The 25,668-nt window shown below is 42.5% G+C and overlaps 1 protein-coding gene across 1 annotated transcript in view; it reads right to left on the bottom strand.

Moving 5' to 3' along the window:
* SEC16B (SEC16 homolog B, endoplasmic reticulum export factor) overlaps positions 1 to 25,668 on the bottom strand; it is a 94,336-nt gene that overhangs the window by 33,452 nt on the left and 35,216 nt on the right. Inside the window, exons 2-5 of the mRNA XM_060295925.1 lie at positions 3,818 to 4,171; positions 2,400 to 2,512; positions 1,197 to 1,317; positions 329 to 437 (exon numbers count right to left, since the gene is read on the bottom strand). Of these exons, the coding sequence (XP_060151908.1) occupies positions 329 to 437; positions 1,197 to 1,317; positions 2,400 to 2,512; positions 3,818 to 4,113 (639 nt within the window). The 5' untranslated portion in view covers positions 4,114 to 4,171. The remainder of the gene's footprint in view (positions 1 to 328; positions 438 to 1,196; positions 1,318 to 2,399; positions 2,513 to 3,817; positions 4,172 to 25,668) is intronic.

Below are 25,668 nucleotides of genomic sequence, written 5' to 3'. Positions count from 1 at the left end.
GGTAAACTGAATTGCTAATCCACTGGGATACCGGTGACAGCCTCTTCTCTTTCCTACCTTGGAGTGACTTGGGTGACATTTCCCGATCCAGCCAACTTGGCAAAAAAAATGCAAAAGGGCCAGATCAGGGCCCCAGATCCAGAAGACTGAAACAGGGAGCAGGGAAAGGAAGAGGTGGGTAGAGGCTCTGCCAATTGGGGAGGAATGGGACCCCTCAGACTGCTGGCCACTGGGGACCCCGCCCCACGGGGCCCTGCTCTGCCCCTACTGACGAGGGCAGGTGTGATTCACTGTCACAGACCACCAGCCCCATGTCACTTCAGGTTACCTTGTTTTTCTGGGCCCCAGTTAGCGGACTCTCCACAAATAAGTCCCCAGGCCTCTCCTGTCCAGAGTTAGAAGCAGGACTGTCTTTATAAGGGTTCCAACGCTTAGATCTGCGGCAAAATGACAGGAGCAGGTGAGAGGGGGTCCAGGGCAGGCCAGCAAGGCTGAGCTGCTCTCTGCTGGAGGCTGTTCTGCTGCAAAGCGTGGGCAGGTGTCGGGTTGGCCTGTGTGTCGCAGGGAAAAGCCTTGTCCTCCATTTCTCCGCCTCAGTCTATTGGACCAGAAAAACAGGAGCTCCTGGGGTTCATAGTACAGTTACTAGAAGTGGCCCCAAACCCTGCAGAGGAGGCTCAGTCTCTGTGGCCTGACGTCCTGGAATAAGTTAAATCAGAGCAGCTGGGCTGGTGAGTTCCAGGCAGGGTTAAGGCATCAGGTCTAAGGGCACCAGAGAGGTGCTTGAACAAAATGCTGTTCCCTGCTCACCTTATCCCACGGGAGAGCCCATTCTCAGGGCACAGGAGGGGGCAGAGAAGAAGCACCCCAGCCCCAGGCAGGACCCAATCAGGAGAACTTCTGCAAGGCCACATCTGTTCCGAGGCCAACATAGAATTAAGGCCCTCCTCTAAGATGGACCTCAAGTAATCTCACAGGTTTTGGGAACCACCTCTCAGAATTAAGAATCCCTCCTCCTAGTGTCCATGAGAACAGCTGGTCCCAGCCAACCCAGGCTACTCTCACACCCCTGTGGCCAGAACAAAAGCAGACGGGCTTCTGAAGATGAGGGACCAGCACCAGATGACATAAGGTTTGCCTAACATAGCCTGCGTTTGGCTGAATCATGTTGAACCGGCCTCTCCTTTCACACTTACTGGAACTGGGTCTCACTATTTGTTCCAAACGGACTATTCTGGTTTTCATGTTGGTGTTCATTCAGGTACTTTTGATCTCGATAATCTTCATGCGAGATATAAGGACTCCCTTGCCTTGCCACTGCACCCTCAGAAAAAAACAAAATAAAGACAGGTCACTTCCTATTCCTAAAAGTTCAGAAAGACACTAGCAAGCCATGAAGCTGAGTTACTGGAGCACAGCAGGTATAAAAACATACAATCATCCCTCCATATCCATGGCGGGGATTGGTTTCAGGACCTGGGGAAGTTCAAGTCCCTCATATAAAATGGTGTAGTGTTTGCATATAGCCTATGCACATCCTCCATATACTTTAAATCATCTCTAGATGAATTATAATGCCTAATACAATGTAAATGCTATGTAAATAGTTGCAAATACAATGTAGGTGCTCAGGGAAATAGTTGCCTACAAGCAGCAAATTCAAGTTTTGCTTTTTGGAATTTTCTTTTCTTCGAATATTTTCAATCATCAGTTAGAGGCAGACCCGCAGATTCGGAGGGCTGACCATATTTGCCACATTGAGTAAAGTAAAGTTGATAAGTAAAAGCCAACAGTGAAAGTCCATAAGATGCATCTCTCTGAACCAATGAGCACAGCTCTATACAATGGGGATCTTATGTGTGTGCACAGATGTTTGTGTTTTCAACGTTGAAACAGGTTTCTCTTTGCTAGCAGGTCAGAAGATGCCTTTAGTACCTACCTAAAGCCTTACTATTGGTGTAAGGTTTAAATTCTTTTTTTGTACATATCTGCCTCCCTCAGGGTAAATGATGGTCAGACTCATTACAGCCCAGCCACACACTTGATGACTTCACTGTTAAGAACTGGCTTCACTGTTACTTGGTCAGAGACTATAATCTTAGAAGAAAAATATGGATGAAGTACAAACTACCCATAATACTAGTAATGTAGTAACAGTGTCAGTGCCGTCATCTACACGTACAAAGAAAAATGACTCTTTTCTATCTCTTCTTCTCAAGACATTTAGCAGTAGTGTCATTGCTGTGGCCTCATCTGGCCAAGCAAGACGCAGGTGAGGCTGGGGCTCTACCTCAGCCCAGCAGGAGGCCCAGGGTGAGGCTCCGAGCACGGTCCCTTTGCCCTCTGCCCTATCCGACCAGCTGCACCATCCCAAAGGCTTCTTGGAGATTATTCCGTACCTCCTTCTTCCCGCAGCTGCTGCGGGTGTCCATGGTAGTAATAACTTCCATAAGCATATTCTTCCCTTAGGGCTGGAGAGTGATAGCTTTGATAGAGATCCTCAATGCCCGGCCTAAAGGATCACAAAGAAGACCAGTCATTCAAGGATGAGCATGGTAAAGAGAAAAACCAACGGAGGACTTGACAAACAAAACAACTTCAGAGGACAGAATTGTGACCCCTGTCTAGAATCTGCTCTAAAGCCACGGTTCATTCTGGATCCCATAACCAAAAAATCCAGAATCAGAGCAGGAGTAGGACCGTTGTGTCAGAACAAGGCTGCAATTTTTATAGCAAAACCGTAGCCAAGTGTCTCATTCTCCCTCCCCATGGTCCCTCTTGCTCCTCCAATACACACACAACCAACAACACATAATATTATCTGAGAAAACCCTGCTCTGACATCACCTTAGGAAACCCCTTCCCAAGAAGACTGTGTAAGTGCCTCACATACCACTGCAATTCCCATGCATATTATAGATGGCAATGAGATGAAAAAGTCAAGTTGGACCATCTTAAATCTGATTGCTTTTATTGCCTCTGTCCTTAACATACCTTCCTTCGTGAATTCAACAAAGGAACATCATGTTGTTAGTATCTTTATCAATTAATAATTCTTTACTATTTCATAGGGGCAGAATTCTTTACAATAATTGTCATAATTTCAACCCTAAATCTGGAGGCAGGAAAACATCACCCCACCTGAAAAAGTTAAAGTAGAAAATAGATGGCTTGCAACATTAAATATGAAGTCCAGGAGGAGGAACTCCAGATTCTCCAGATTCTCCTAGAATTACCTCACTGAGACCTCTTCATTCTGAATTTGGAGCCTACAAGCTTGTATTTGCTTTCTCTGATTTTTTTTTAAGTTCCCATTCATTCACTCAATACATTGTTTATTTCTGTACCCATCACACTCTAGGTGATGTTCTAGGCACTAGGGCTCTTCTTGGTGCTGGTGGGTCAGTGCTAACCCTGGGTCAGAGTCTTCCAAAGAGGATAAGGAACTTTTTATAGAGGTCCATAGGAAAAGCTTTTCCAGAGTCTACAAACATTGCCTTTTGTGATCCCAGAGTAAGAGGGTCTCATCTGCTGTCTTGAATTTCATCATTCTTTCTACTCTCTCCCCGCATCACCCAATCACATTGTGATGGCTTCTTTAAGAAGCTCCCCTAGGGGATAAAGAAAGGAAAATATTATATTTTCAGTCACCAAAATCCAATTTGGGAGAGGAAAGGGTATAGCTAAGTCAGTGTAGTAGGGTGGAGAAGGAAAAAGAAGAAAAAGAGGAGAAATAAAAGGAAAAGGAACAAGGAAAAGAGCAATCTGTTTGTAAGCATTTAGGAGAGCTGGGTCAATTCCAGCTCTAAACCCATACCTTGAATACAACTGACTGGGATAACCACCTTTATAATAGTCATCCCTGGACACAGGCGGATGCCATTCCCCAGGCCTGGACGCGTAGTGAGGCTGCTGGTGGTCTGCCCCAGGGTCCTGCTGTGGTTGGGGGCTCCTGCCCATGTCTTGTTCTTGTTGGACCCTCTCTCCATTGTGCCAAGAGTGACGAATAGGCCGATAGTATCTATCTCTCTGAAGCCCTCGGTCTGGATCCCTTGATGGTGCTGGGGGCCTCCCCTCTGGCTGAGGCGGCCACTGGGGAACCCAAGGCTTCATCCCTGACCTTCTGAATTTCTCTCGTGTTTTGAGTCAGTTGTGTAGTTATTTTATCTTCCTACAGACAAAACAGAAAGAAAAAAATTATCATCATTTTAGGCCTATATCCAAACATGAAGGTTAATTAGGTTTTGTGAAAGAAGCACCTACAGTCCTCAAAATCTTCTATCTAAAACAAACCACACAGGCACTGATACAGAGATAGCTGAAAAAAATCTTAAGGAGATATTTGAAATAAATAACAGGCTAGACAACTATACTGATGTTGCTATAAAAATTAAAAAGTATATTTGGAGCAACAATAGATGTGGGAGGCATGGGAGAGAGAACAGTAATAGATGAAGCTCCAAAACACTATCAAAGTATCCCAATTAAATACATGTGTGCTGGACTTCCCTGGTGGCACAGTGGTTAAGAATCTGTCTGCCAAGGCAGGGGACATGTGTTCGATCCCTGGTCCGGGAAGATCCCACATGCCGTGGAGCAACTAAGCTCATGCACCACAGCTACTGAGCGCGCGTGCTGCAACTACTGAAGCCCGTGCACCTACAGACTGTACTCTGCAACAAGAGAAGCCACCGTAATGAGAAGCCCACACACCACAACGAAGAGTAGCCCCTGATCGCCACAACTAGAGAAAGCTCGCGCGCAGCAACGAAGACCCAACACAGCCAAAAATAAAATAAAAATTTAAAAATACATGTGTGTTCACATATTCCACCAGTAAATGTTTATTCAACATTTACTATGGAGGCCGTATGCTGTCATAGAAATAGAGTGGGCCTTAGACAGAGCTAGACCACAGTTCAAATCCTAACTCTGCCACTTATTAGCTAGTTAAATTTTTCAAGCCTTAATTTCCTTACTCATAAAATGAGGACCATAATGAGCTGACAGGGTCACTGTCAGAGTCAGAGATCCTTACACTCTGGCTGGTATATAGTAATTGTTCAATAAATAGCAGTTAGTGTTATCAGAGATAAAGATTAGGGTAGTGTGAGCAGCTGAAGACATTTCCTAAATAAAAAGGAGCTTAAAGTGACCTCAAGAGACATATTTTCTGAATCCTTGAAGTCTTAGAAGAACTAGGCCCTATAATCTGGCCATTCCTGCCCCTGCTCCAGGGGAGGCGATGAGACGCAAGTTTGGGATTGCTTCCCTGACAAACTATAGAGCCATGTCTGGAGATTTTAAAACCTGGAAGTCTCCCCAGCATCAAACTGATTTTCCCCACTTATGCTTCAAAATGGGAAATAGCTCCAGAAGACAAGATACATTCCAAGCTTCTCTGCTTGTATCACAGAGCAGCACCCGTGTCCAGCTGCCCCCAAAGAAAAAGCACACATCACACCTTACTGCTGCTCAGGAGTCTCTCGTGTCAGAATACACAGCTCAGTCACACCCCGTGTTTCTTCTCCCTTGGGAACTATTTTACGTTGAAAAGTTCTGATCGGATCCAGTCAACTTGCTCCCACTCCTGAAACTCCCAGCCCAATATAAAAATGAATATCAGAACAAAAGGTCAAAGGATGTGTGTTGAAATCAAGACGTCACACTGCTCGAACGCGGCGGAGCCAGGGTCCACAGCTATGAGCCGAGAGCTGTAAGCAGAACATACCAGAAGAACAAAGCACAGAAGTGCCTTCCACCTCGAGAGCAATCCAGCTCAGGAAAACCTGCACCTTCCTTCCCGTGTCAGCCCACTTGCTTGAAAAAGTCAGGTGCGATGAGAGCCTTTTCCAGCAAATCCCAGCAAAGGCCAAATGCCCCGGACACGGTGAAAGGCTAAATGGGTTTTTCCTGAAGGCCCACGGAACTTGATAGCATTTGGACACAAGGAATTTCAACAAGAAGAAAGCTTCTTCCACCTTGTTCCCAGATATTTTCACTAGACAGCCCTCCTCCGACTGCAAAGGCACAATACCCAGTCCCTTTGCCAAAGTCAACTACAATTGATTTTCGTTGCCAAGATATCAACTCCAGCAGGTTAGACCTCAGGTTACAATTAAGGACCCCAAATGAAAAGCACCTAAGATTCTCCAAATGAAGGCATTACATCTACGGTGACAAGTCATACTCACACATCACGTAAATGACCTTCCCTGGTCCCACTAAGGTCAGTATTGCCTTTCCTAATTCGACAGCACAGCAAGTACAGCCAAGACAAAGCAAGCAAGGGCACTAGCATTCCCACACACCTGCTCTGACGGCTCTCCACCACCTTCCCTCAGCGCAGCTCCAGGAGTGTCTGCTCTCCTCCTGGACACTGTCAAAGTCCAGGTGCCACATCTACCAAGACTTACCTGGCCCTCAGATCTACAGCCTGTCAGCTACCTTTGCCACGGCCTCCATGGAGTCGATTCACGAGGGCAAAGTACAGCGCAGCTCCCCCAGTCGGCCAGACCCGGCTTGGAGTATTTGTTCACAACCCTGTCAGAGGCTGCTGCTTCTGTTTGCCTGGTCGTAGGCTGAGCCAGGTTCACTCACATGTGACATGTGACAAAGCATCCAGACCCCCACAGCAAACAAGGAGCAGAGACCCGAGGGAGAGGAAGTGCAGAAAGCCTTGAGGCAGCCTGACCCGGGGAGAAGAGCGTGGCCTATGGGCTGTGAACTCCTGGCTCGGCCACGAGTGGCTCTATTGCTCAGCCTCTCAGCTTCTTCTCTAAAAGGGGAATAACAGTACTTAGCTTATAAGGGTCATCGTGAGGAGTACAGGCAAACCTCAGAGATATTGCCAGTTCAGTTCCAGACCACTGCAACAAAGCGAGTCACACGAATGTGCTGGTTTCCCAGGGCGTATAAAAGTTACGTCTACACTGTACTGTAGTCTATTAAAGTGTGCAATAGCATTATGTCTAAAAAACAATGTACCTTAATTTTAAAACATTTTGTTGCAAAAAAAAATGCCAAAACAATTACAATAATAACAGCAAAGATCACGGATCACAGATCACCAAAACAAATGTAATAATAATGAAAAAGTTTTAAATATTGTAATAAATACCGAAATGTGACGCAGAGACACAAAGCAAGCGTTATTGGAAAAACGGCACCGACAGACTTGTTTGACGCAGGGTTGCCACAAACCTTCAGTTTGTAAAACACACAGTAAAGTGAAGTGATATAAAACGAGGTATGCCTGTAAATGTTGGCAAGGTGGCACATGATATATAATGATGTATGCTCTTTAAATAAGTATTATCTGTTCCTTTCAAAAGAGATGAGCGAATTCTACTGGTTGAGGCAGGCAGAGTACTCCCTGGTGGGTAGTAAATGACCAGTTTGGGTTTTTCTCATTCATGTTTCTCTTCATTGGATTCTGGTTGTGCATCAGTTGTGCTATCTAGATGGAAGGCAAATTTAAATTCCCAATATTGAACTGAAGGCACTGAGAAGTTTTCTATTACAAGAAAGTAATTTCTTTGTTTGAAAAATACATTTCTTTAGGTAAGTACAGAGTAGCTCATGTCCACTTTTGAATTAATATTTTAAAAGTCAGCAAATCATCATGCTGTACACCTTAAACTTATATGTTATATGTCAATTATATCTAAATAAAGCTGGGGTAAATATAAATAAAACTCAGAATTTGCTCTAAAAAGGCTCAAATCGTTTATTCTTTCTTTCAACAAACACTGAGTCCTTATTATGTATCAGGATTTGACACACATAGACATGAAGGACACAGCCCTTGGTTCTAAAAAGCTTCGAGCAAATTAACTTCTCATGTTGTTATTAGTCCAGGGAAGACCGCCACTGTTGGTCTCATGGTCAGATAGGGTAAGGTACCGGAGCTATAAGACTTTGTCACGGCCCTACAACTGACTCCTAGGACCTGACAACTGAGTGTAGAATTCTCTGACTCTGGGTCATGGTTTCTTACCCCACTGGTGAGGTTTGACTCACTAATGGCTGCACTGCCATTTTTAATCCTCCTGGGAAGAGGTACTGGAGAAGGACACACACATTGACAGCAGGAGTCAGAACATGGTTGATTATGACACAGACTCAGATATCAAATTATCTGTCCCAATATCTCACAATAACATTCAGAAAAATCTGATGTAACTCTTCTGGCTTATAACATGACGTTAGTCCTGCCCTATAACACCAGCTACATTACTGAAATGTTGACTTTGGAAGATACCTTACAGGTTATTTTAGCAACTTCACTTTGTTGGTAATAAAACTAAGATCCAGAGAGATTAAGTGATTTACCCAATGTCACAAAGCTAACTAGAAACTCAGTTAAGATTATATTGATTACATTGTATTGGACCTGTCTTGCATTGGGCTTACAAGAGCTGATAATTAAATATTCAGGAATTGTGTGAGCCAGTAGTTAAGACCATTGATCATTTGAAATCCACCCCAGTGAGAGTATTTACACCACAGAAATTGGCAAGTGCTACAAAGCCAGGTTGTTGTTGTTTTTCAATAATCAGTTTATCGGCATAATGATTACAACTCCAAACTCCTAACTCCTATTCCAGTGTTCTTTCAACCACAGAATTGTCATTCTTTTACAAGCCTTCATTGCATGTCTCTGGTTTAAACATCTAGCTCAGTTATTCCAAATGCTCCTTTTGTGACATCCCAAAGCGTCCCTAATTATCTCAAGTGTTATTATGAAACTCTTCAAACACTCACCAACCAAAATTAATTTTAATTAGTTTTAATTATTTTATATAGACATATGGTATACCACAGTTATATGGGTCATGGAATGAAATAGATCGCGTGGGATCTCACCACTCCAAAAGTTTGGGATTTACCAGTCCCTGCCTTCCCCAGCCCCATATATCAACAGTTACTAAGTCTTTCAACCTGGCAACTCAAGTCTTCCTGATTCCTAACAAAATTCACTCAGTTTGAGAATACATTAGCAGCTCATCCCCAACAGGAGTTGGGCTAAAATTGGTCTTGTCACCTCAAGTCCTGGCTGCAGTGTCCTGGCATGATCCCACAGGCTCCCACATGCTAGAACAGTTATAGGCTTCACATTATCTCTTCCCCAAGTGTCCTGTCCTCTTGCCTGATTGCTGCTCTGCATTCCAACTATCCATTGGAATTGGAGCCCTGGCCAGTTGCTAATGGTTGTGAATTTCCTTTCCCAGTCCCTGCCACCCTTTCCAAATGTCAGACCACTAAGAGGATCTTGCTTCAACCAGGAATAACTACCCTAGTTTGACATCTATCTAACGAAAGCATCATCACTGCTAATGATGCTGCTAATCTCTTCCCACCAGAATAGTGCTGATAGATGTGAACACCCACCTAGATCTAGGTCAGGTTTGCCACGAGTCCGTGAGCACTATGATTTAATGACTGTTGATTCTTGCAAGGGACAGCTCAGCAGCTGAGACATGCCCCAGGCTTGACCCCATTTCTTTACTAAAAGTAAAAATTTAGGAAACAAACTGAGAGGCCCTATGTCAACAGATGAACAGTAATTATCTGTCTGGGTAATGGGATTGCAGGTGATTTTATTTTTCTCTTCTTGTTTGTCCATATTTTCTAACTTTTCTACAATAAACTTACATTATTTTAAAAGACAAAATCAACTAGCATTATTTTTGATTAATACTATATCCAAAGCAAGATTCCTGGGTCAGAGGTTATATTTTTGTTAATTTTTATAAATTTCTTTCTAAGAATATTATAGCAATTTACACCCACACCAGCAATGCATGAGAATACCTTTCCTTTTTTTTAATTTTTTTTTTAAACATCTTTATTGGAGTATAATTGTTTTACAATGTTGTGTTAGTTTCTGCTGTATAACAAAGTGAATCAGCTATATGTATCCATAAATCCCCATATCCCCTCCCACTTGAGTCTCCCTCCCACCCTCCCTATCCCACCCCTCTAGGTGGTCACAAAGCACCGAGCTGATCTCCCTGTGCTATGTGGCTGCTTCCCACTAGCTATCTATTTTACATTTGGTAGAGTATATATGTCAATGCTACTCTCTCACTTCATCCCAGCTTACCCTTCCCCTTCCCCATGTCCTCAAGTCTATTCTCTACGTGAGAAGAACTTTCTGAACATTCTTATCCACACTGGATATTCTTTTTAATATTTCCCAATTAAAGGATGAAAAATAGGAGCAACAAAAAATACTATATCCAGGGCTTCCCTGGTGGCGCAGTGGTTAAGAGTCCGCCTGCCGATGCAGGGGACGCGGGTTCGTGCCCCGGTCCGGGAAGATCCCACATGCCGCGGAGCGGTTGGGCGTCCGGAGCCTGTGCTCCGCAACGGGAGAGGCCACAACAGTGAGAGGCCCGCGTACCGCAAAAAAAAAAAAAAAATACTATATCCAAATATGGTGTTGTCATATCAGTAACTAATTGCACTCATGTTGCTAAAATGGAGCAGTGACTCCCCAAAGCATCCAAGATTGATCGATTGTGCTCAGTCTGCTCTTCTGGAAAGACGACTCTGGAAGTCATTTATTCACTAAGCAACTGTTTTTTGAACACCCATTATATGCCCAGCATTGTCACTTGCACTGGGGATACTGAGATAAACGGCATATAATCCTTGCCCTAGCTTTCAGTCCAGTGGAGCAGTAGAAATTCAAATACGCAATCAATATGCAACGCAATCATTATTCTAATGGGTATAATCACTACTTTTTCAAATAGGAGGAAGCACGGGGGCATGTGCAAAACTAGAAACAGGGAGATGTGCTGTTCAAGGTTACCCCACAAACAGGCAAGACCAATGAATACCTCAACTAGAGCAACTGCAAAGAGGTTGGAAGAGAAGGAACAGATATATGAATATAAAGTAGAATCAACATGAATTGACACTCTGTTGAATGTAGAAAATGAAGGAGAAGGAAAAGTCAAGGACAATCTCAAGTTTTCAGGCTATAAAGACAGGACCACACTGCCCCCTTTTGGGATAATAATCTTGGAAGAGGAGCCAGTTTGGTGGGAGAAGATGACAACTTCAGCTCTGAACGTGCTAATTGTGAGGGGCCTGTGGACAGAGGTAAGTGTGGTCAGTGAGAAGTCAGTTGTAAGAGTGTAGAGCTTAAGAAAGGGGTCTAAGGAGAGAGACGTGGTGATTGAAGCCACAGGTATGGGTAGTATTGCCTAGGAAAAGCTTGAAGTTAGAAGAGAAGTCCTAGGGAGAAGTTCTGAGGAAGAGCAACATTGAAGAGCTGGACACAGAAAGAGGAGCCTGTGAAAGACATCAGTGAAGTGCCGGAAGGTGGGCAGAAAGCCAGGAGAGGATGGTGTCCTAGAAGGCAGGGGAGGTGATGGCTTCAGAAATGGGAGCGTGGTCAACAATACTGACAATAGGAGAAATACTGAGAGAGGCAACAGTGAAAGTGTTCTCCACACACTGGGTTAACCACCGAGGAGGTTTGATGATCATAACATGAACAATCTCAGTAGAACTATGGTCAAGGGAGTGAGGAATTAGACACAGAAATCACTTACACAGCGAATGGAAAGTAAGGAAAAGGAGAAAGCAAGTAGAATTACTCTTTCGAGAAGCCTGGATGTGAAGAAAAGGGGACGATAGCCGGGACTACTATGAGGCACTTGGGATTGAAGAATTGGTTTAGGGTGGACAAGATGAAAGGGAGTTACATGCTGATTCATACGGAGATTGGAGATACAGAAAGCAAATACAATTACTGGAGGAATAAATCTCAAAAGAGGCTGATCACATTGGACCCAGAGCATAGGAGCAAAAGTTAAGCCTAGCTAAGAGGAAGGGCATCTCTTCCTCCGAGAAAGAGATAAAGGGGGTGAAGACGGGCATGGATGGAGGCAAGTTTGTACAAAAAGGGACTGGATACTGAGACCTCTCTGTGGGGTAGACTGCTAGAGATCAGGGTGAGCATTTTGAGAGAGACCTGAGAAACGTGATGAATGTTTGGATTGGCCCGTGTGGAAACTGGGAGTGGGCTTTAACCAGGAACATGTCCTCAGAGGAACAAGTAGGCAGGAAGTGCAGCTGTTATGGGACCCTTAGACAGATTTGAAACTCCATGGGGACATTGAGCATCTGTGTTTGGTCCAGGCTATGACAACAGTGCCTAGACGGTGCCCAGTGTGTGATAAGAGCGCAATAAAGATTTTATTTATAAATGAATGGACATCTGAAATTTATAGCAGCAACAGCCTTACTGCAGATCGTATCCAGTAGTTTTTACAGCCTGAGTATAGAATTAAACTCTAACAGGGAGTTCCTAGAGAAAGTAAAAGGGAATGTTGAGGCAGTGAGTTAAGCGGACTGACCAGAGAGTGGTTAAAGGTATGCCACGTGGGTCATAACTGAGACAGAAACACAAATTCTCTGCATACCTTGTTAAACTGAGGTCCCTAGAAATACTTAAGAGACCCTCTCCAATAGGACAGTGAAAGAAAAACATTCAATCACAATTCAAACTAAAAAACCTTAGTTGAAGTGGGACTGACAGGATAATGCCTATACCCGCCTTTCCAAAAATATCTGATACACTGAGATGCTTTTCAGTCAGCCAGCATCTCATAGCTGTGACTCCAGGAAGGAGACCTGGGGAAGGTTTAGCGTCGAGCAGCCTCTTGACTCCAGCAAAGCCAGACCCTGAAGCCAGCCTTGGAGATCCGAAGCTCATGGCCTTGGCCAGGGATTGGCCACCAAGGCTTCAACCCCTTCCTTCCGGTAAGCTGGGTGGCAGGCGAGAGGCAGAGCAGCATGTGCCTGTCAGCAGTTCCATTATCAGGAAGGACGAGTGCCAGGAAAACATGGTCTAAGGGCCAGAGACAATTAGCCTGGCACAGGCATCACAAGCTACTCATGCCAATCCTGGGAATGTTGCTCTCACCACAGTCCTAGAAGTGAAGGTTTGGTTACTTTATTGATTTCCTACAGGACCAAGGAACTCTGTATGTGAGCCCTGACAAAAGGGGTCCTTTAAATGGCACCCCTGTGGCTGCCTGCACACCTGACCCCCCGAATCCGCCTCTGCTGCCAGGTGCTAGAGAAGGAGGGTACCACTCATGAAGACAAAGGCCTCCATTCTTCCTTATCAGCCCTGGGTTGGCAGAGGGGGCCTCACTTTCTCCGCTCTTTGCCCCTCCCATTTTATTGATGCCCCCTGAACCAGGATGAGTGGGGTGGCAGTTGGATGCTGCTGTGACTTTTAACCCCACATCAAGCTCCATCAGGCAAAGGTGACTCATGCACCTGCTAAATGAAATAAAAGGCTATAAATGCTGGGAGTGTCCTCCGAGGCCGCAAAGCCAATAGGAAGGAAGAAGAATAAGGCTACCTGAGGGTGAATCTCAGCCCCACTGTCTGCCGGCTGCAAGAAGTTGAGCAAGTTATTCTGTATCTCCTTTTCTTCCTCTATAAAATGGGGATGACAATAATAGAACTTTTCTCAGAGAGTTATTGTTTAAGAGTAAAATTAGGTTAAAAAACTACAAACTACCTGACATATAGTAAATGCTCAATAAATGTTAACTGTTACCATTTCCCTGAAAATGCTACAAAGTGCTTAGGAAGCGTTCTGTACAAGTCATCAGTCAGGAATTAATTGATTATCCATTACTGCTCTGAAATCCACAACTCCTCCTTCACATTTAACCCAGAGTCCCCACTGAACCATGAGATCAAGGGAAAATTGAGAAACTATGTCTCATAACTACATACGACAAAAAAGAATGGGTTAACGTAAAAACATCAGAATTAGAAACGTCATGGAAATGCAGTCCTATGCTTCTCACTCTGGACTATTGTAGCCCCAGGGACAGTGCAGGATGTCACAGGATCAGCACTAATTTTATTTTATAAGCTATTTAAAATATTTTAATTTTTAACAAACACAAATATTGTACTATTGAATATTATGGAATAAAATTCAAATTTGTATTAATTTTTACAACGATGAGAAACTTCAAAAAATTTTTGTACTTGCAACGGACAGGTACACACCACGCATGCACACACACACACACACACACACACACACATTCACATATACATCCCCTGCACCCCCAGGAATCACTCCCTGCCATTTGATGGAAATGTTTGAGAGACACATTCCGAACAAGAGCAGACATTCAGATATGTAACTGATGACCTGGAAAAAAATCTCTGGAAGGAATCCATCCCTGCAGGTGAAGCAGTGTCTAAGCCAGGGAAACTCAGGCCAAGGCATACAGCTCTTTGATTTACAGACCTGTAGCACTCCAAGCTCTCCACTGCTGGATAAAAATCCTCTATTATATAAGATTCTACAGGGTACCCAGGAGGCCAGTGACTCTCCCAGTTTAGCTGGGACAGGAAGCGTTTGGTCTCCAGTTAAGGTACATTATCAGACTCCTAATAGAAACACACCCCAATATTTTAGAGTCAAGATACTCTTCCTTGATGGTAACACACATGCATGACTCAGACCCATTTAAACTCTTTGAATAGGGGAAAACGTCATGCCACTCAGCCTCCTTCTCCTCTCCAGGTTACATAGTCCCAATTCCGTTTATGTTTCCTTGTACAACTTCCTTTCCTCAATCATTTTGAAGAGTCGCAAAGGCCCAGGGGAAAGGAAACAGGAATTGAAACCTGGATTTAGTTTTAACACCGCCATTTCCCAGCCATGTGCCTTTGTAAAACCATCATTCAGTCTCTATGAGCCCCAGTCTCCTCCTCTTTAAAATGCAGTCTAAAAAGTACGCCACAGGGCCGTGATGTGGATGAAATGAAATGTTACATGGAAAAACACCAAAGTGCCTGTTAAATAGAGGTTTGCAATAAATCTCTTTGCCTCTTCCTCTTCTGGGTTCCTTACCTGCTGTTAAAGGGGTAACAATCTAAACTGTATGCAAAGCTCATGAGTGTGGTACAGTATAAGTAAGGGTTAGGAGCTCAGGTTTTGCAGTCCAAATTGGATGAGTCCCAGAGCCTCCCCTGACTAGCTGTGAGACTTCAAGCAGGTTCCTTAACCTCTCAGGCTAAGTGTTCTTATTTGTTAAGGGATTGTATAATAATGGATATCTTCAGAAGGTTGTTGTGGGATAAATGAGACAAAGTACTGTTCACGGCATGTAGGAGGTGTGCAATGAATATTTGATTCTAGATGAATGCACGAGCTAGGAAAAGCACGTGGCACAGAGCCTGCACATAGGAAGTGTTCACCAAGTGCTGGTCACGTCTGCACGTAGGAAGTGTTCACCACGTGCTTGTCGCCAGTGTTGTTGTGTAAAAGAACATAGCAGGAGAGTTCCCTTCTGGGCTATTCAGGGTATATGTTCTTATGTGCTTTTATCATAGCTGTTCATATTTAATTTTTGTCTTAGCTATTCTTTATTACTGACTTAGAATCTAATCTTAGGTTATTGTTTTTAATTTTTCTCCTGCCTTCTCTCTCATCATCATAATCCACTGCATTCATAGCTTGTCTTCCCCAGTGGTGGGCAGCCTTGGCTCTTTATTTACATTACCCAGTGGTAACAACAGAGTTTGTCCATTTAGAGAGCAATGAAAGTGAGACCAGAAAGGGTAAGGGCTTTCACTAAACTCACGCAGTGCCAGTATCAGTCATCAATTGGAGGAAAATCAATTACAGGACTTCTAGTCAAAGCTTTGTTCAGAAAAACATACTGGTTAGTAATAGCCATGTGATATATTTAATACAAAAATGCAATTATTTCAAAATCTATTCCATAATCTTCAAAGCTATCAGTCACTGTAAATAGGTTCATTCAATTTGACATATAAATAGGAATATATATGTTCATAAAAACAGAAACTCAAAGCTTAATTTCTGTATTTCCTCCTTGCCCCATTTGTCAGTCAGTAAAGGCGCATATCACTTTGCTGGTCCTACTCCTCTGCCTGATATTCCGCGTACAGAAATAGCCCGTGTGTGCACAGCGTGAGTGCACACACGTATTTTAGTGGCACTCACATTCTTGTTCTCTCAGCCTGGAATAAGTGACTGCGGATATAGCCAAGATCCCCAGGAGTGCTGCTCTATTGCTGAATTTAGCACATCAGGGCAATTTCCATAGGAGCCACTTATGATGCCAAAAAACAAAGCTCCAACTTCAGTTTCTGGAGGACGCTGAAGGGCACGACAAGCTGATGGAGAAGTTTCTTTTCTAAGCATAAATATCTGCAGTCATCACAAGGGAGATGGCCAAAGTTCATTATTTTCTGGGAGCAGCCCATAAGTGAATATTATAGAGTCTCTGCATGCTGAGTAAATACTTACTGCCTTTCCCAACATTGTTTCTGTGACATTTCTGTACAAGCCTCCTAAGAATACTTCCTTTTTCACTAAAGATGCGATACTTTCTATGCTCCACGACATCGTGACACTATGACACCACGTCTTAGTGCTGGTCCAAACGTCGTTCATTGGATGGATGAGGCCACTGAATGAATCTGACTGGGGTATATAGCCTTGCCCCTGGGAGAATTTTTCAAATGATTTCCTTCATTCAATAAATAATATTTTGGACAAATATTAATTTATTATTTATTGTAATAAGAATATTTTCTCCTGTATGAGCTGGCTCTCCACAGTCTCCCTAAAAAAGCTGCTAAGGGAACTTCCCTGGTGGTGCAGTGGTTAAGACTCCATGCTCTCAATGCAGGGGGACCAGGTTTGATCCCTGGTCAGGGAACTAGATCCCACATGCATGCCACCACTAAGGAGCCGTCAAGCCGCAACTAAGGAGCCCTCCTGAAACAACTAAGACCCAGCACAACCAAATAGAGATTAATTAATTAAATAAATATTTTTTTAAAAAAAGAAAGAAATACTACAAGACTCACTCTTCTTTGAAGAAAAAAAAAAAAGCTGCTAAGCCCCAGGACTATGTAGAAGGAAACCAAAAGAATCCTGGTTCCTATTTAATAACCAAGAAATGGGTGAGAAACTGAGTACTTCACTCATCATGTATTTATTGAGTGCCTACTATGTGCCAAGCATTGTCTTAGGTGTTAAGTGCAGGCCACAGGAAGTGCCCAAGGTGAGATTGTTCCTTATCCTCTTGGAGTTAGTTTACTGCAGACAAAGTAACAGGCAACACCAATAATCAGTGCTAAGAGGATGGCAGTAAGAAACAGATGAAACACACAGCAGAGTTGCCAAACCTAGTCAGAGAAGGCTTTCCAGCAAGGAAAGATGTCTCAAGGGAGACCTGAAGGATATGAGTTCATTAGCCTGGAAGGAGGGAAGGGAGAGCACGAGAGAAGGTGATCCCAGCAAGAGGATGGATATGATAAGGGCTCAGAGGTGAAGGAGGGCCTGTGCACTCAGCACATCATCAGTGGGTTTTATATTCAGTGTAGTTGGAGCCTAGAATGCAAAAAAAATTACTATAGACTGAATATTTGTGTCCTCCCAAAATTTGTATGTTGAAACCTAATCCCCAATCTGATGGTATTTGTGGAGACTTCGGGGGGTGATTAGGTCATGAAGGCAGAATCCTCATGAATGGGATTAGTGCCCTTATAAAAGAGACCCCAGAGAAATCCCGTGCCCCTCCTTCCATGTGAAGACACAGTGAGAAGATGGTCGTCTATGAACCAGGAAGCAGGCCCTCACCAGACACCCAGTCTGCCAGCACCTTGATCTTAGACTTGCCAGTCTCCAAAACTGTGAGAAACAAATTTCTGTTGTTTATAAGCCAGCCAGTCTATGGTACCATGTCATAGCAGCTTGAATGGATAAAGACAGAAGTGATGAGGGCTGAGACTGAAGAGACTGTCCTAGCTGCCTCCGCCAGCAAGTAGAGCAGAGTGTAGCCCCAGCTGTCCCCAGTACCCAGACTGTTTGCACACAGTGTGGCAAACATGTGCTATTTCTGCCTGCCCTGCATCCTATCCTCCAGCTTCTGGTAATAAATCATTAGTTTTCCTTTGATGAGCTTCCCTGCCCCCTCTCAGTTTATACAGCATGTATGTGACTGACCCCACCCCTTGTTCTATGAATGGACGCAAAATTCATACCTGACAGTAAGAGTCCTGCAGCTCCCTGGCCAAAGTGATTAATTTGGCAGTTAGCAGATGTCCAGGGACATGTCCAAGAAGCATGCTCCCAGAACTTATACTTGAACTACTGGGAAAGAAGTGTGCTTCCCATTGGGTTGACTGAAGTGATAGAATATCAACCTGGAGCTGGAGGCAGCCATCTGTCCCCCATTCATTCACCCACTAATAGTTTCTTGAATAAATACTATGTGCCTCATGCTGTTGTAGACATTAGGGACACAGAAATAAAGGACATAATTTGTTGTTTAGGTTTTCACCATCAACTGGAAAGGCAAATAAATTATCACTAAAAGTGATAAATGTTACATAGATTATTATATGATCACAGAAGGGCAGCCAACTCAAGCAAATCCTCCTAGGGGGGAAAACGCTCATTAAACCTTGTTAGATAATTAGGACTTAGTCAAGTGAACTGAGGCATGGGGGCGGTTCCAGAAGAGCAATCAGTAAGTTCAAAGGCATGGAGGGGAGGCCCAGCTGGACAAGCTCTGATGACCCACCATATTCAATCAGTCTGGAAGATAATGCCCTTTCAGGGGAGCGGGAGAAAGGAGGCCAGATGGCCAAACTGGCACTGAATGGTGAAGGCCTTGGATTTTTGCTGAAGACTTCAAGCGGCTTCTAAAAGACCCAAAGCAGAAGTGACATCATTAAGTTGGTATTTTAGAAAACCAGACAAGTCACAATGTAGAGAACAGCTTGGGGAGTGCCAGACTGCGGGCAGGGTGAGCCTTAAGAGGCAGTCACCACCATCCTCCGTTTTAAAGTCAATGCAAACTTAACTAAAGCACTGGTGGAAGGGGAAAAGCGAGCAGGAGGTAGGTGTCGGATTCAAGAGAAAACAAGGAAGCAGAATAAATGGGATCTAGAGGTTCACTGTATTTACACAGCTCTGGCCTTGTGATGGGATCTAGAGGTTCACTGTATTTACACAGCTCTGGCCTTGTGATGGTAGATGGCGATGTCCCTGATCAAGATTGAAGTGCATTTTACTGGAAGAAGCACATATTCTGAGGAAATGTAAGTTCTGGGTGGACCATAGCAAGTTGAACTGCTGTCCGCAGGACAATATACTTAAGGGTGTCTCAGGCAGTGAATATGAGTCAGGAGCTCCTGACAAAAGTCTGCAGGGACACACATGTGGTGGGTGGTGTTCATTTGTTTATACGTTGCTTCTTTCCTGAAGATTTGTATGTGCTTTGATTTACATGTTATCAGCACACAAGTCACAATTAAAATCATGGATATGAATGAGATTGGCAAGGGATAGCACAGGCTTCAAAATTTTAAAAAACTAATAATAATTAAGGCTAAAATGCAGAGAATGAGAAGTTCATGAAGACTAAGAAGGTAGAGTCATAACAGCATCAAGGAAGCCAAGGGGTCAAAACAGAGGAAGAGTAAAGAGAACAAAAACAGTAAGAGATCAAGTTACATAAGAACTTGACAGTAGAGAGGGACCATGAGTGGTTGTTCACTGGCTGGTTGGTTGGTTGGTTGGTATAAAATGGGAGACACTTGAACATGTTTTTACCTATGGTGGAAAGACAGTGTAGAGGAGAAACTAAAGAGATGGGAGAATAAGAGACATGAGTGATGGATGTGGTGGGCGGGGACTTCCCTGGTGGTCCAGTGGTTAAGACTCCACGCTTCCACTGCAAGGGGCACGAGTTTGATCCCTGGTCAGGGGAACTAAGATCCCACAGGCCATGCCCTGTGGTGTGGCCAAAAAAATAAACAAATTTAAAAAACAATTTTTTTGCACACACACACGAAAAAGAGAGAAGGCCAAGGGGGATGGAGCTCATAGCCCAAGAGAAGAGATTACTCAGGGGTCAAAAAGTACACTTTTGCCATTGAGAAGGGAGGGAGGCAGCAAGGAATGTATGAATGCCCATGTGGATAATTTTGTGAGCTAGGCTAGGCAAGGCTGATAGAAAAAATATACATACTAATTATGCTAAAGAAATTGACTTTTCCTTCATTCTATTAAAACATGTTAATGAGACACCCACAGTTTCCAAAGCTAAAATTGACTGAGCTGATTTTGCTGGGTTTCAGGAAGCTGAGGATGTATCACACAGTCCCCAGTGGTGGGTATTTTCTATTATTTTTCTTTTCTTTTTTTTTTTTTGTATTTTCTATTCTATTGGAAACCACAGTCTGGCTTATGTTTGACTCAGTTTAATTCCTCTGAAGCTGTAGCCTGTGGGTCACACTTATTTTAAGAAATTTCATTTTTCTTAGTGTCAGGCTCTTGTGTCTTTGCTCCTCAAAAATCAGCAGCAGTTGGAAAAGTACCTGTTCTCATCCATAACCATTTGAAAATAGATATTTAAGGTGAGTCTGTGTGAAACTGCTACCTTTAAGACATCTTTCTCAGATACAATCTTTCCTCCTATTAATATCATATCATATGTGGGCCCGTCCAGGAAGGATCCTTCAAGTTTCTGTTATAGAAAAATCACCATTTGATAGAGCCTGGTGGGTGACATGTGAGATCTATTTTATAAATAAAACACCCGTTCCCAAATTGGATGTGGAGCAAATTCAGTGCTATGTAAAAAGCTGTTCAGCAAGGGAAAAACTCACACTAGATGAGGAATCAATTACTGATGGGGTTATCCTTCCCACCCATTCATTTTATAGCACATAAACTGAAGCCCAGAGTGCCATATGGTTAATGGGATCAATGCCAGGACCCAAATCCAGGTCTCCTGACTCCCCATCCACTGTTCATCCCTCCTCTCATAACATCTGTTTTTCTTTCTGGGCAGCAAACTCCACTGGGCCAGGGACCCCTTCCATCTTGTTCACTTAGGTGTCCCCAGTATAGAGGTAACAATCAAAAATATCTGTTAGTAAGTTAACCACACTCAGGGTGGACCACTGTTGGTCTTTGTGAGGTTTTATGAAGAGCTGAGCATCAGAGTAAAAGGTCTCAACAGAAAGAAAAAAAAAAAATCACCAACCCCTAAACACATGGTTTAGAAACTCTGAAAATACCAGACACTGAAGACATGATTTCCAGGGTGGGAGCCTTGGGAACAGCAGCTCAACCTAAGGATCCGTGCCAGGGCTTCATTTGTCATTGGGTTGGCAGGCACCATGCCCCTAGTCATCTATATACCTCGAGAACAGAAGTTTCCACCATTGCCTCTAAGTCAGCTTTAACCAGCTTGAATCCACCTTAAAATATTTAACAGGCTCTCTCCTCTCCCCCAAACACTGTAACTGCTAAGCCTCCTTTCATCTTCCTATAACCAAACCTGCCTAAGATTTTTATATAAGTTGAAATCACATGTCCTTTTGCACATTAGCAATGCACTCTATCCCACAGGGGACAGCCCCTGCCAGAGTATGCAGGTACTCCAAGGAGTTAGGACTTGAAAGTGGCATTAGCCACAGTTGAAGTTTGTTTGTTTGTTTGTTTTTTTCAAGCAAGACCCTGTGAGTTTCTTCCTTTTGCTGAAAACCATGTGCTGGCTTGAAACTTTCTACTCTGGTTAAGACAAAATGTTTCTCAAATGAATCTGGTAGAAGGGTCTCTGGTGGGAATTGTATTCCCTCAGTATTCTTCAGTTTGAGTTTGGTTTAGGTTAATTGGTTAATGGTGAAAATAAGTACTTACATCTTTTGCCCCTAAATCAGGAGTTGCTGCTGCTGCTTCGGCTATATCCCAACATGACAGCCTGCTGTTACTCACAACTGGCAGACACTGTAAAGCGTGATGCCACGTCAGCTGCCCAGAACCTTTCTGCTTCAGCAACAGTTTCCCAACGGAATGATTTGTGTGTAGATCCTGAGGCTGGAAACATGATCTGACCACCATATTGAGAAGGTCTCAGTAAAAGAGCTCACTACCTCTTTTATTACAGAATTACAGAAAGAAGGCACATACCCCTTCATGTATCTAGATGAGAATTCCAAAAGGAACCTAAATAATATGTTGACTTTCTAAACAACCATGACAGCAAGTTGATAACTGACCAAAAAAAAAAATCAGGATTAGAAAGTGAAAAAGTGAAATTTAGAGACTTGTAGTCAGCATTACAGATTTTAGTTCATCAAAAAATTATGAGCTTGAGCTGAAACAAAATTATGATCTTGGAGTGGCAGAAAACTGAAAGTGAATCCTCATGAACAGGAATATTTTTAATAGATTATGAGACATTTATGTTGTGGGATATTCAGATATCTAATGACAAATAATGAATTAGAGCTACATCAGTTAACTTGAAGGGGTTTCTAGGGAACATTAATGAGCCAAAAAAGGTATAATATTATTCCGTTTGGGGTTTCTATGACATATTATTGAGTGAAAAAGTATAATATTATCCCACATGCTATTATATATGCATAGATATATATGATTATATGTGGTTATATATGACTATGTATCTATATAGATAAAAGTATACAAAAGATATGTACCTGGCAGTTAATAATACTTCCTTTATTTGAGGGGGAGGATGTACAAGGGCAATGACTAGGGATGGAAGTAACTTTTTTAAAGCCTTCACAATAAACAGCATTTATTACATCCCATTCCTATAAAATTATCTGCATGTATAAAGAGAAGTATGTGTAAGTTTACAAAAGTGTTAATTAGATATCTTATGGTGGTGGGCTTCCACATGATTTTTATTTTATTCTCTGTAATTTTATGTGTGTTTCAATCTTTTTCAAAGAAAAAGTTTTATTTATATAATCAGAACAAACAATAAAGCTGTTTCTATGAACGTTCTTTTTTTTTTTTTAATTTTTGGCCTCTCACTGTTGTGGCCTCTCCCACTGCGGAGCGCAGGCTCCGGACACGCAGGCTCAGCGACCATGGCTCACGGGCCCTGCCGCTCCGCGGCATGTGGGATCCTCCCGGACCGGGGCACGAACCCGTGTCCTCTGCATTGGCAGGCAGACTCTCAACCACTGTGCCACCAGGGAAGCCCAAAGCTGTTTCTATTATGTAAAAAGTATTGACAAGTGGTAACTTGCCTGAACTCTTATGCTTCTGAGGCACTCTGCTGAATTTTAAACAGATTTGGGTTTTTTCCTTTGTGTTCCAAATACACTCCAGAATTCTGAAGATGTTCTTGTGCTTATCTGGAACAGACAAGCCATGCCAAAGCAAAATGTAAAACACTCTTCTAGCCCAGACCTCACACGGCTCTCCTCTCCTTTGAGATCGATGGCAGAGGTGGGTCACATCTTCACACCTTCCCATGAAGTGTGGTGCAGAGGGAGGGCCCCATGGCACCTGCACACATAGAGAAGTTGTGATGGGGCTGTAACCCATACTGCCTCAGATTATGCCTCTAGAGGTGACTCAGGAATCATTTGGGAAAATGCCAATTGAGGAAAAGGGAGCTGGAATTGACCAGTCAATCCTGCTTTCGGCAACAGAGCCAGAAATTGGGAAATAAGCTCTTATTGATCAATGACCAAATAACCAACACATTTTACATAATTAAAATATGGGCAAGGTCACTATGTATTCACTGGCCACATTTTCTGAATTAAAATGAAGTGAGGTATATGAATGTACTTGGATGTAAAATTATTTATATGGAAACACCACAGAGTTTTTTTAAATTGGGGCAATCACAGAAAATTCAAGATGTCCCATCACCATAAAGACTGTGAATTAAGTAGATATTTGTATAAACCAGAAGGCATATATCATATGTATATATTCATTACTCAGGAATGGGTGAAGCTCTCAATTTTAAACTTAAATGAGAAGAAGACCTGATTTAGATAAAATTTCTAAATTATAGAACTGTTTTAGAAATAACCTTTTAAAAATAAATGTTGTTCTTTTACTTTAAACTACAAAAAATAATTCAAAGTAAAGGCAAAAATTTTTTATCCTAAAAGGATCTTGAATTCAACTCATCATTTTAGATAGAAATAATTAGAGATTCAGAGAGGTTAAATAACTTGCCCAAGGTCACACAGTAGAACTTAGGGCTCTGGCTCTCAGAGATCATCTCACAACATTGTGCTGTAAGTATTAAGAATAGATCCTACCTAACCTGACTTGTCATAACTAGAGAAGGCACTTATAATTATCATATTCTTGCTTTATATGCAAAGAGCACCTCCTTAGCTTTATGCAAAGAATATTTAAATAAATATGACCTGCATTTACCATCTTGTCTTATGATTAGTCTAGTCTCCAATACCTTGTTAATAATCACTCAATTAGATGAAATGAAGAACACAAATAGAAATCCATAAAAAGCAGAATGTAAATAAATGCCAAGTGTGTGATGTCAGCTACGAGAAATCAGGAGAGGAAGATAAACTCAAGGTGATTTCAAGGGTGGTGAGAAAAGGAATCAATGCAAAAAAAGATAGGAAAGAATATTCAAAATACAACGTTTCTTCTTCGAGAACACTTCTACTGCTCAGGCTATTATTGACCATACTGGGCCTTAGTTTACATGAGACTTGTGACCCTGATCCGAAGACCATCTAGCGGTCTCATTTTCCACACATTTCCCTCACTTAAAAAGAGACACATTAGGAAAATGTGCAAAAAGCATACATCCATATTTTCATAAACCTGCAATTTCCTTGGCTCAGACATCTCAGGTAAATTGAGAAAGTTATAGACCTGTCTGTACGTAACTAAACAGTTAAATAAAAAGGAGAAAATGCAATGGCTGCTATGCTCCGAAGTACATACCTTTTGGGTCGCATAGGCACATACTTTGCAGTATCATCAGCAGATTCAAGAAATTAGCTCAGACTTTGCTAAACCAAAACCACAGCAGGAAACAACAAGCACAAATGTTGCTTCTTGAAAGAATTTTAAGCTCCAACCCTTAAACTAAATTACTTATAATAACAAACCAAAAATCTCATGTTTACCCACCACAAGACTAAGTCAAAAGATAGGAAGACATCTTGAACTCCCCAGGAGAGATCACACAAAAGGTTTTTGAGCAGAGGAAGTATACCACAATGGTTATGTGTGTGGGCTCTGAAGCCACACTGTCAGGCTGAGGTCCTGGCTCATCTGCCACTCTCTAGCCCCATTGATGTCAGGTAAGTAATTGAATCTCTCTGGGCCTCAGTTTTCTTATCTGTAAAATGAGGTTAAAGAAGAGAAATTGAATTGTTACAGAAAAAAGCGCTTATATTAATTTTATGTAATCCACACAGCAGCATATGAAGTAGCTCTTGTTACTGCTCTTCTTTTTTCCTATTTTTGCCCATGTTAAGCTTTATTTTTCTTTTTATTATGATTTGTAGGAGTTCTAATTCTGGATCCAAGTCCTTTGTCAGAGATATCTATTGGGAATATTTTCTCCCAGTCTGTGGCTTGCCTTTTCAATTCTTAACTGTCTTTTTTTTTTTTTTAACGATTTTTTTTATTATTGAAGTATAGTTGATTTACAATGTTGTGTTAGTTTCTGATGTTCAGCAAAGTGATTCAGATATATATAATTCCAAACTCCTAATTTATCCCTCCCCACTTTTAACTGCCTTTTAATAAGCAGAAAATTTTAATTTTGATAAAGTCCAATTTATCAA

The sequence above is a fragment of the Globicephala melas genome, chromosome 1 (genome assembly GCF_963455315.2).
Source record: "Globicephala melas chromosome 1, mGloMel1.2, whole genome shotgun sequence".
NCBI lineage: Eukaryota > Metazoa > Chordata > Mammalia > Artiodactyla > Delphinidae > Globicephala > Globicephala melas.
The sequence above is the reverse complement of the archived record's forward strand: the minus strand, read 5'-3'. Positions and strand labels throughout refer to the sequence as shown.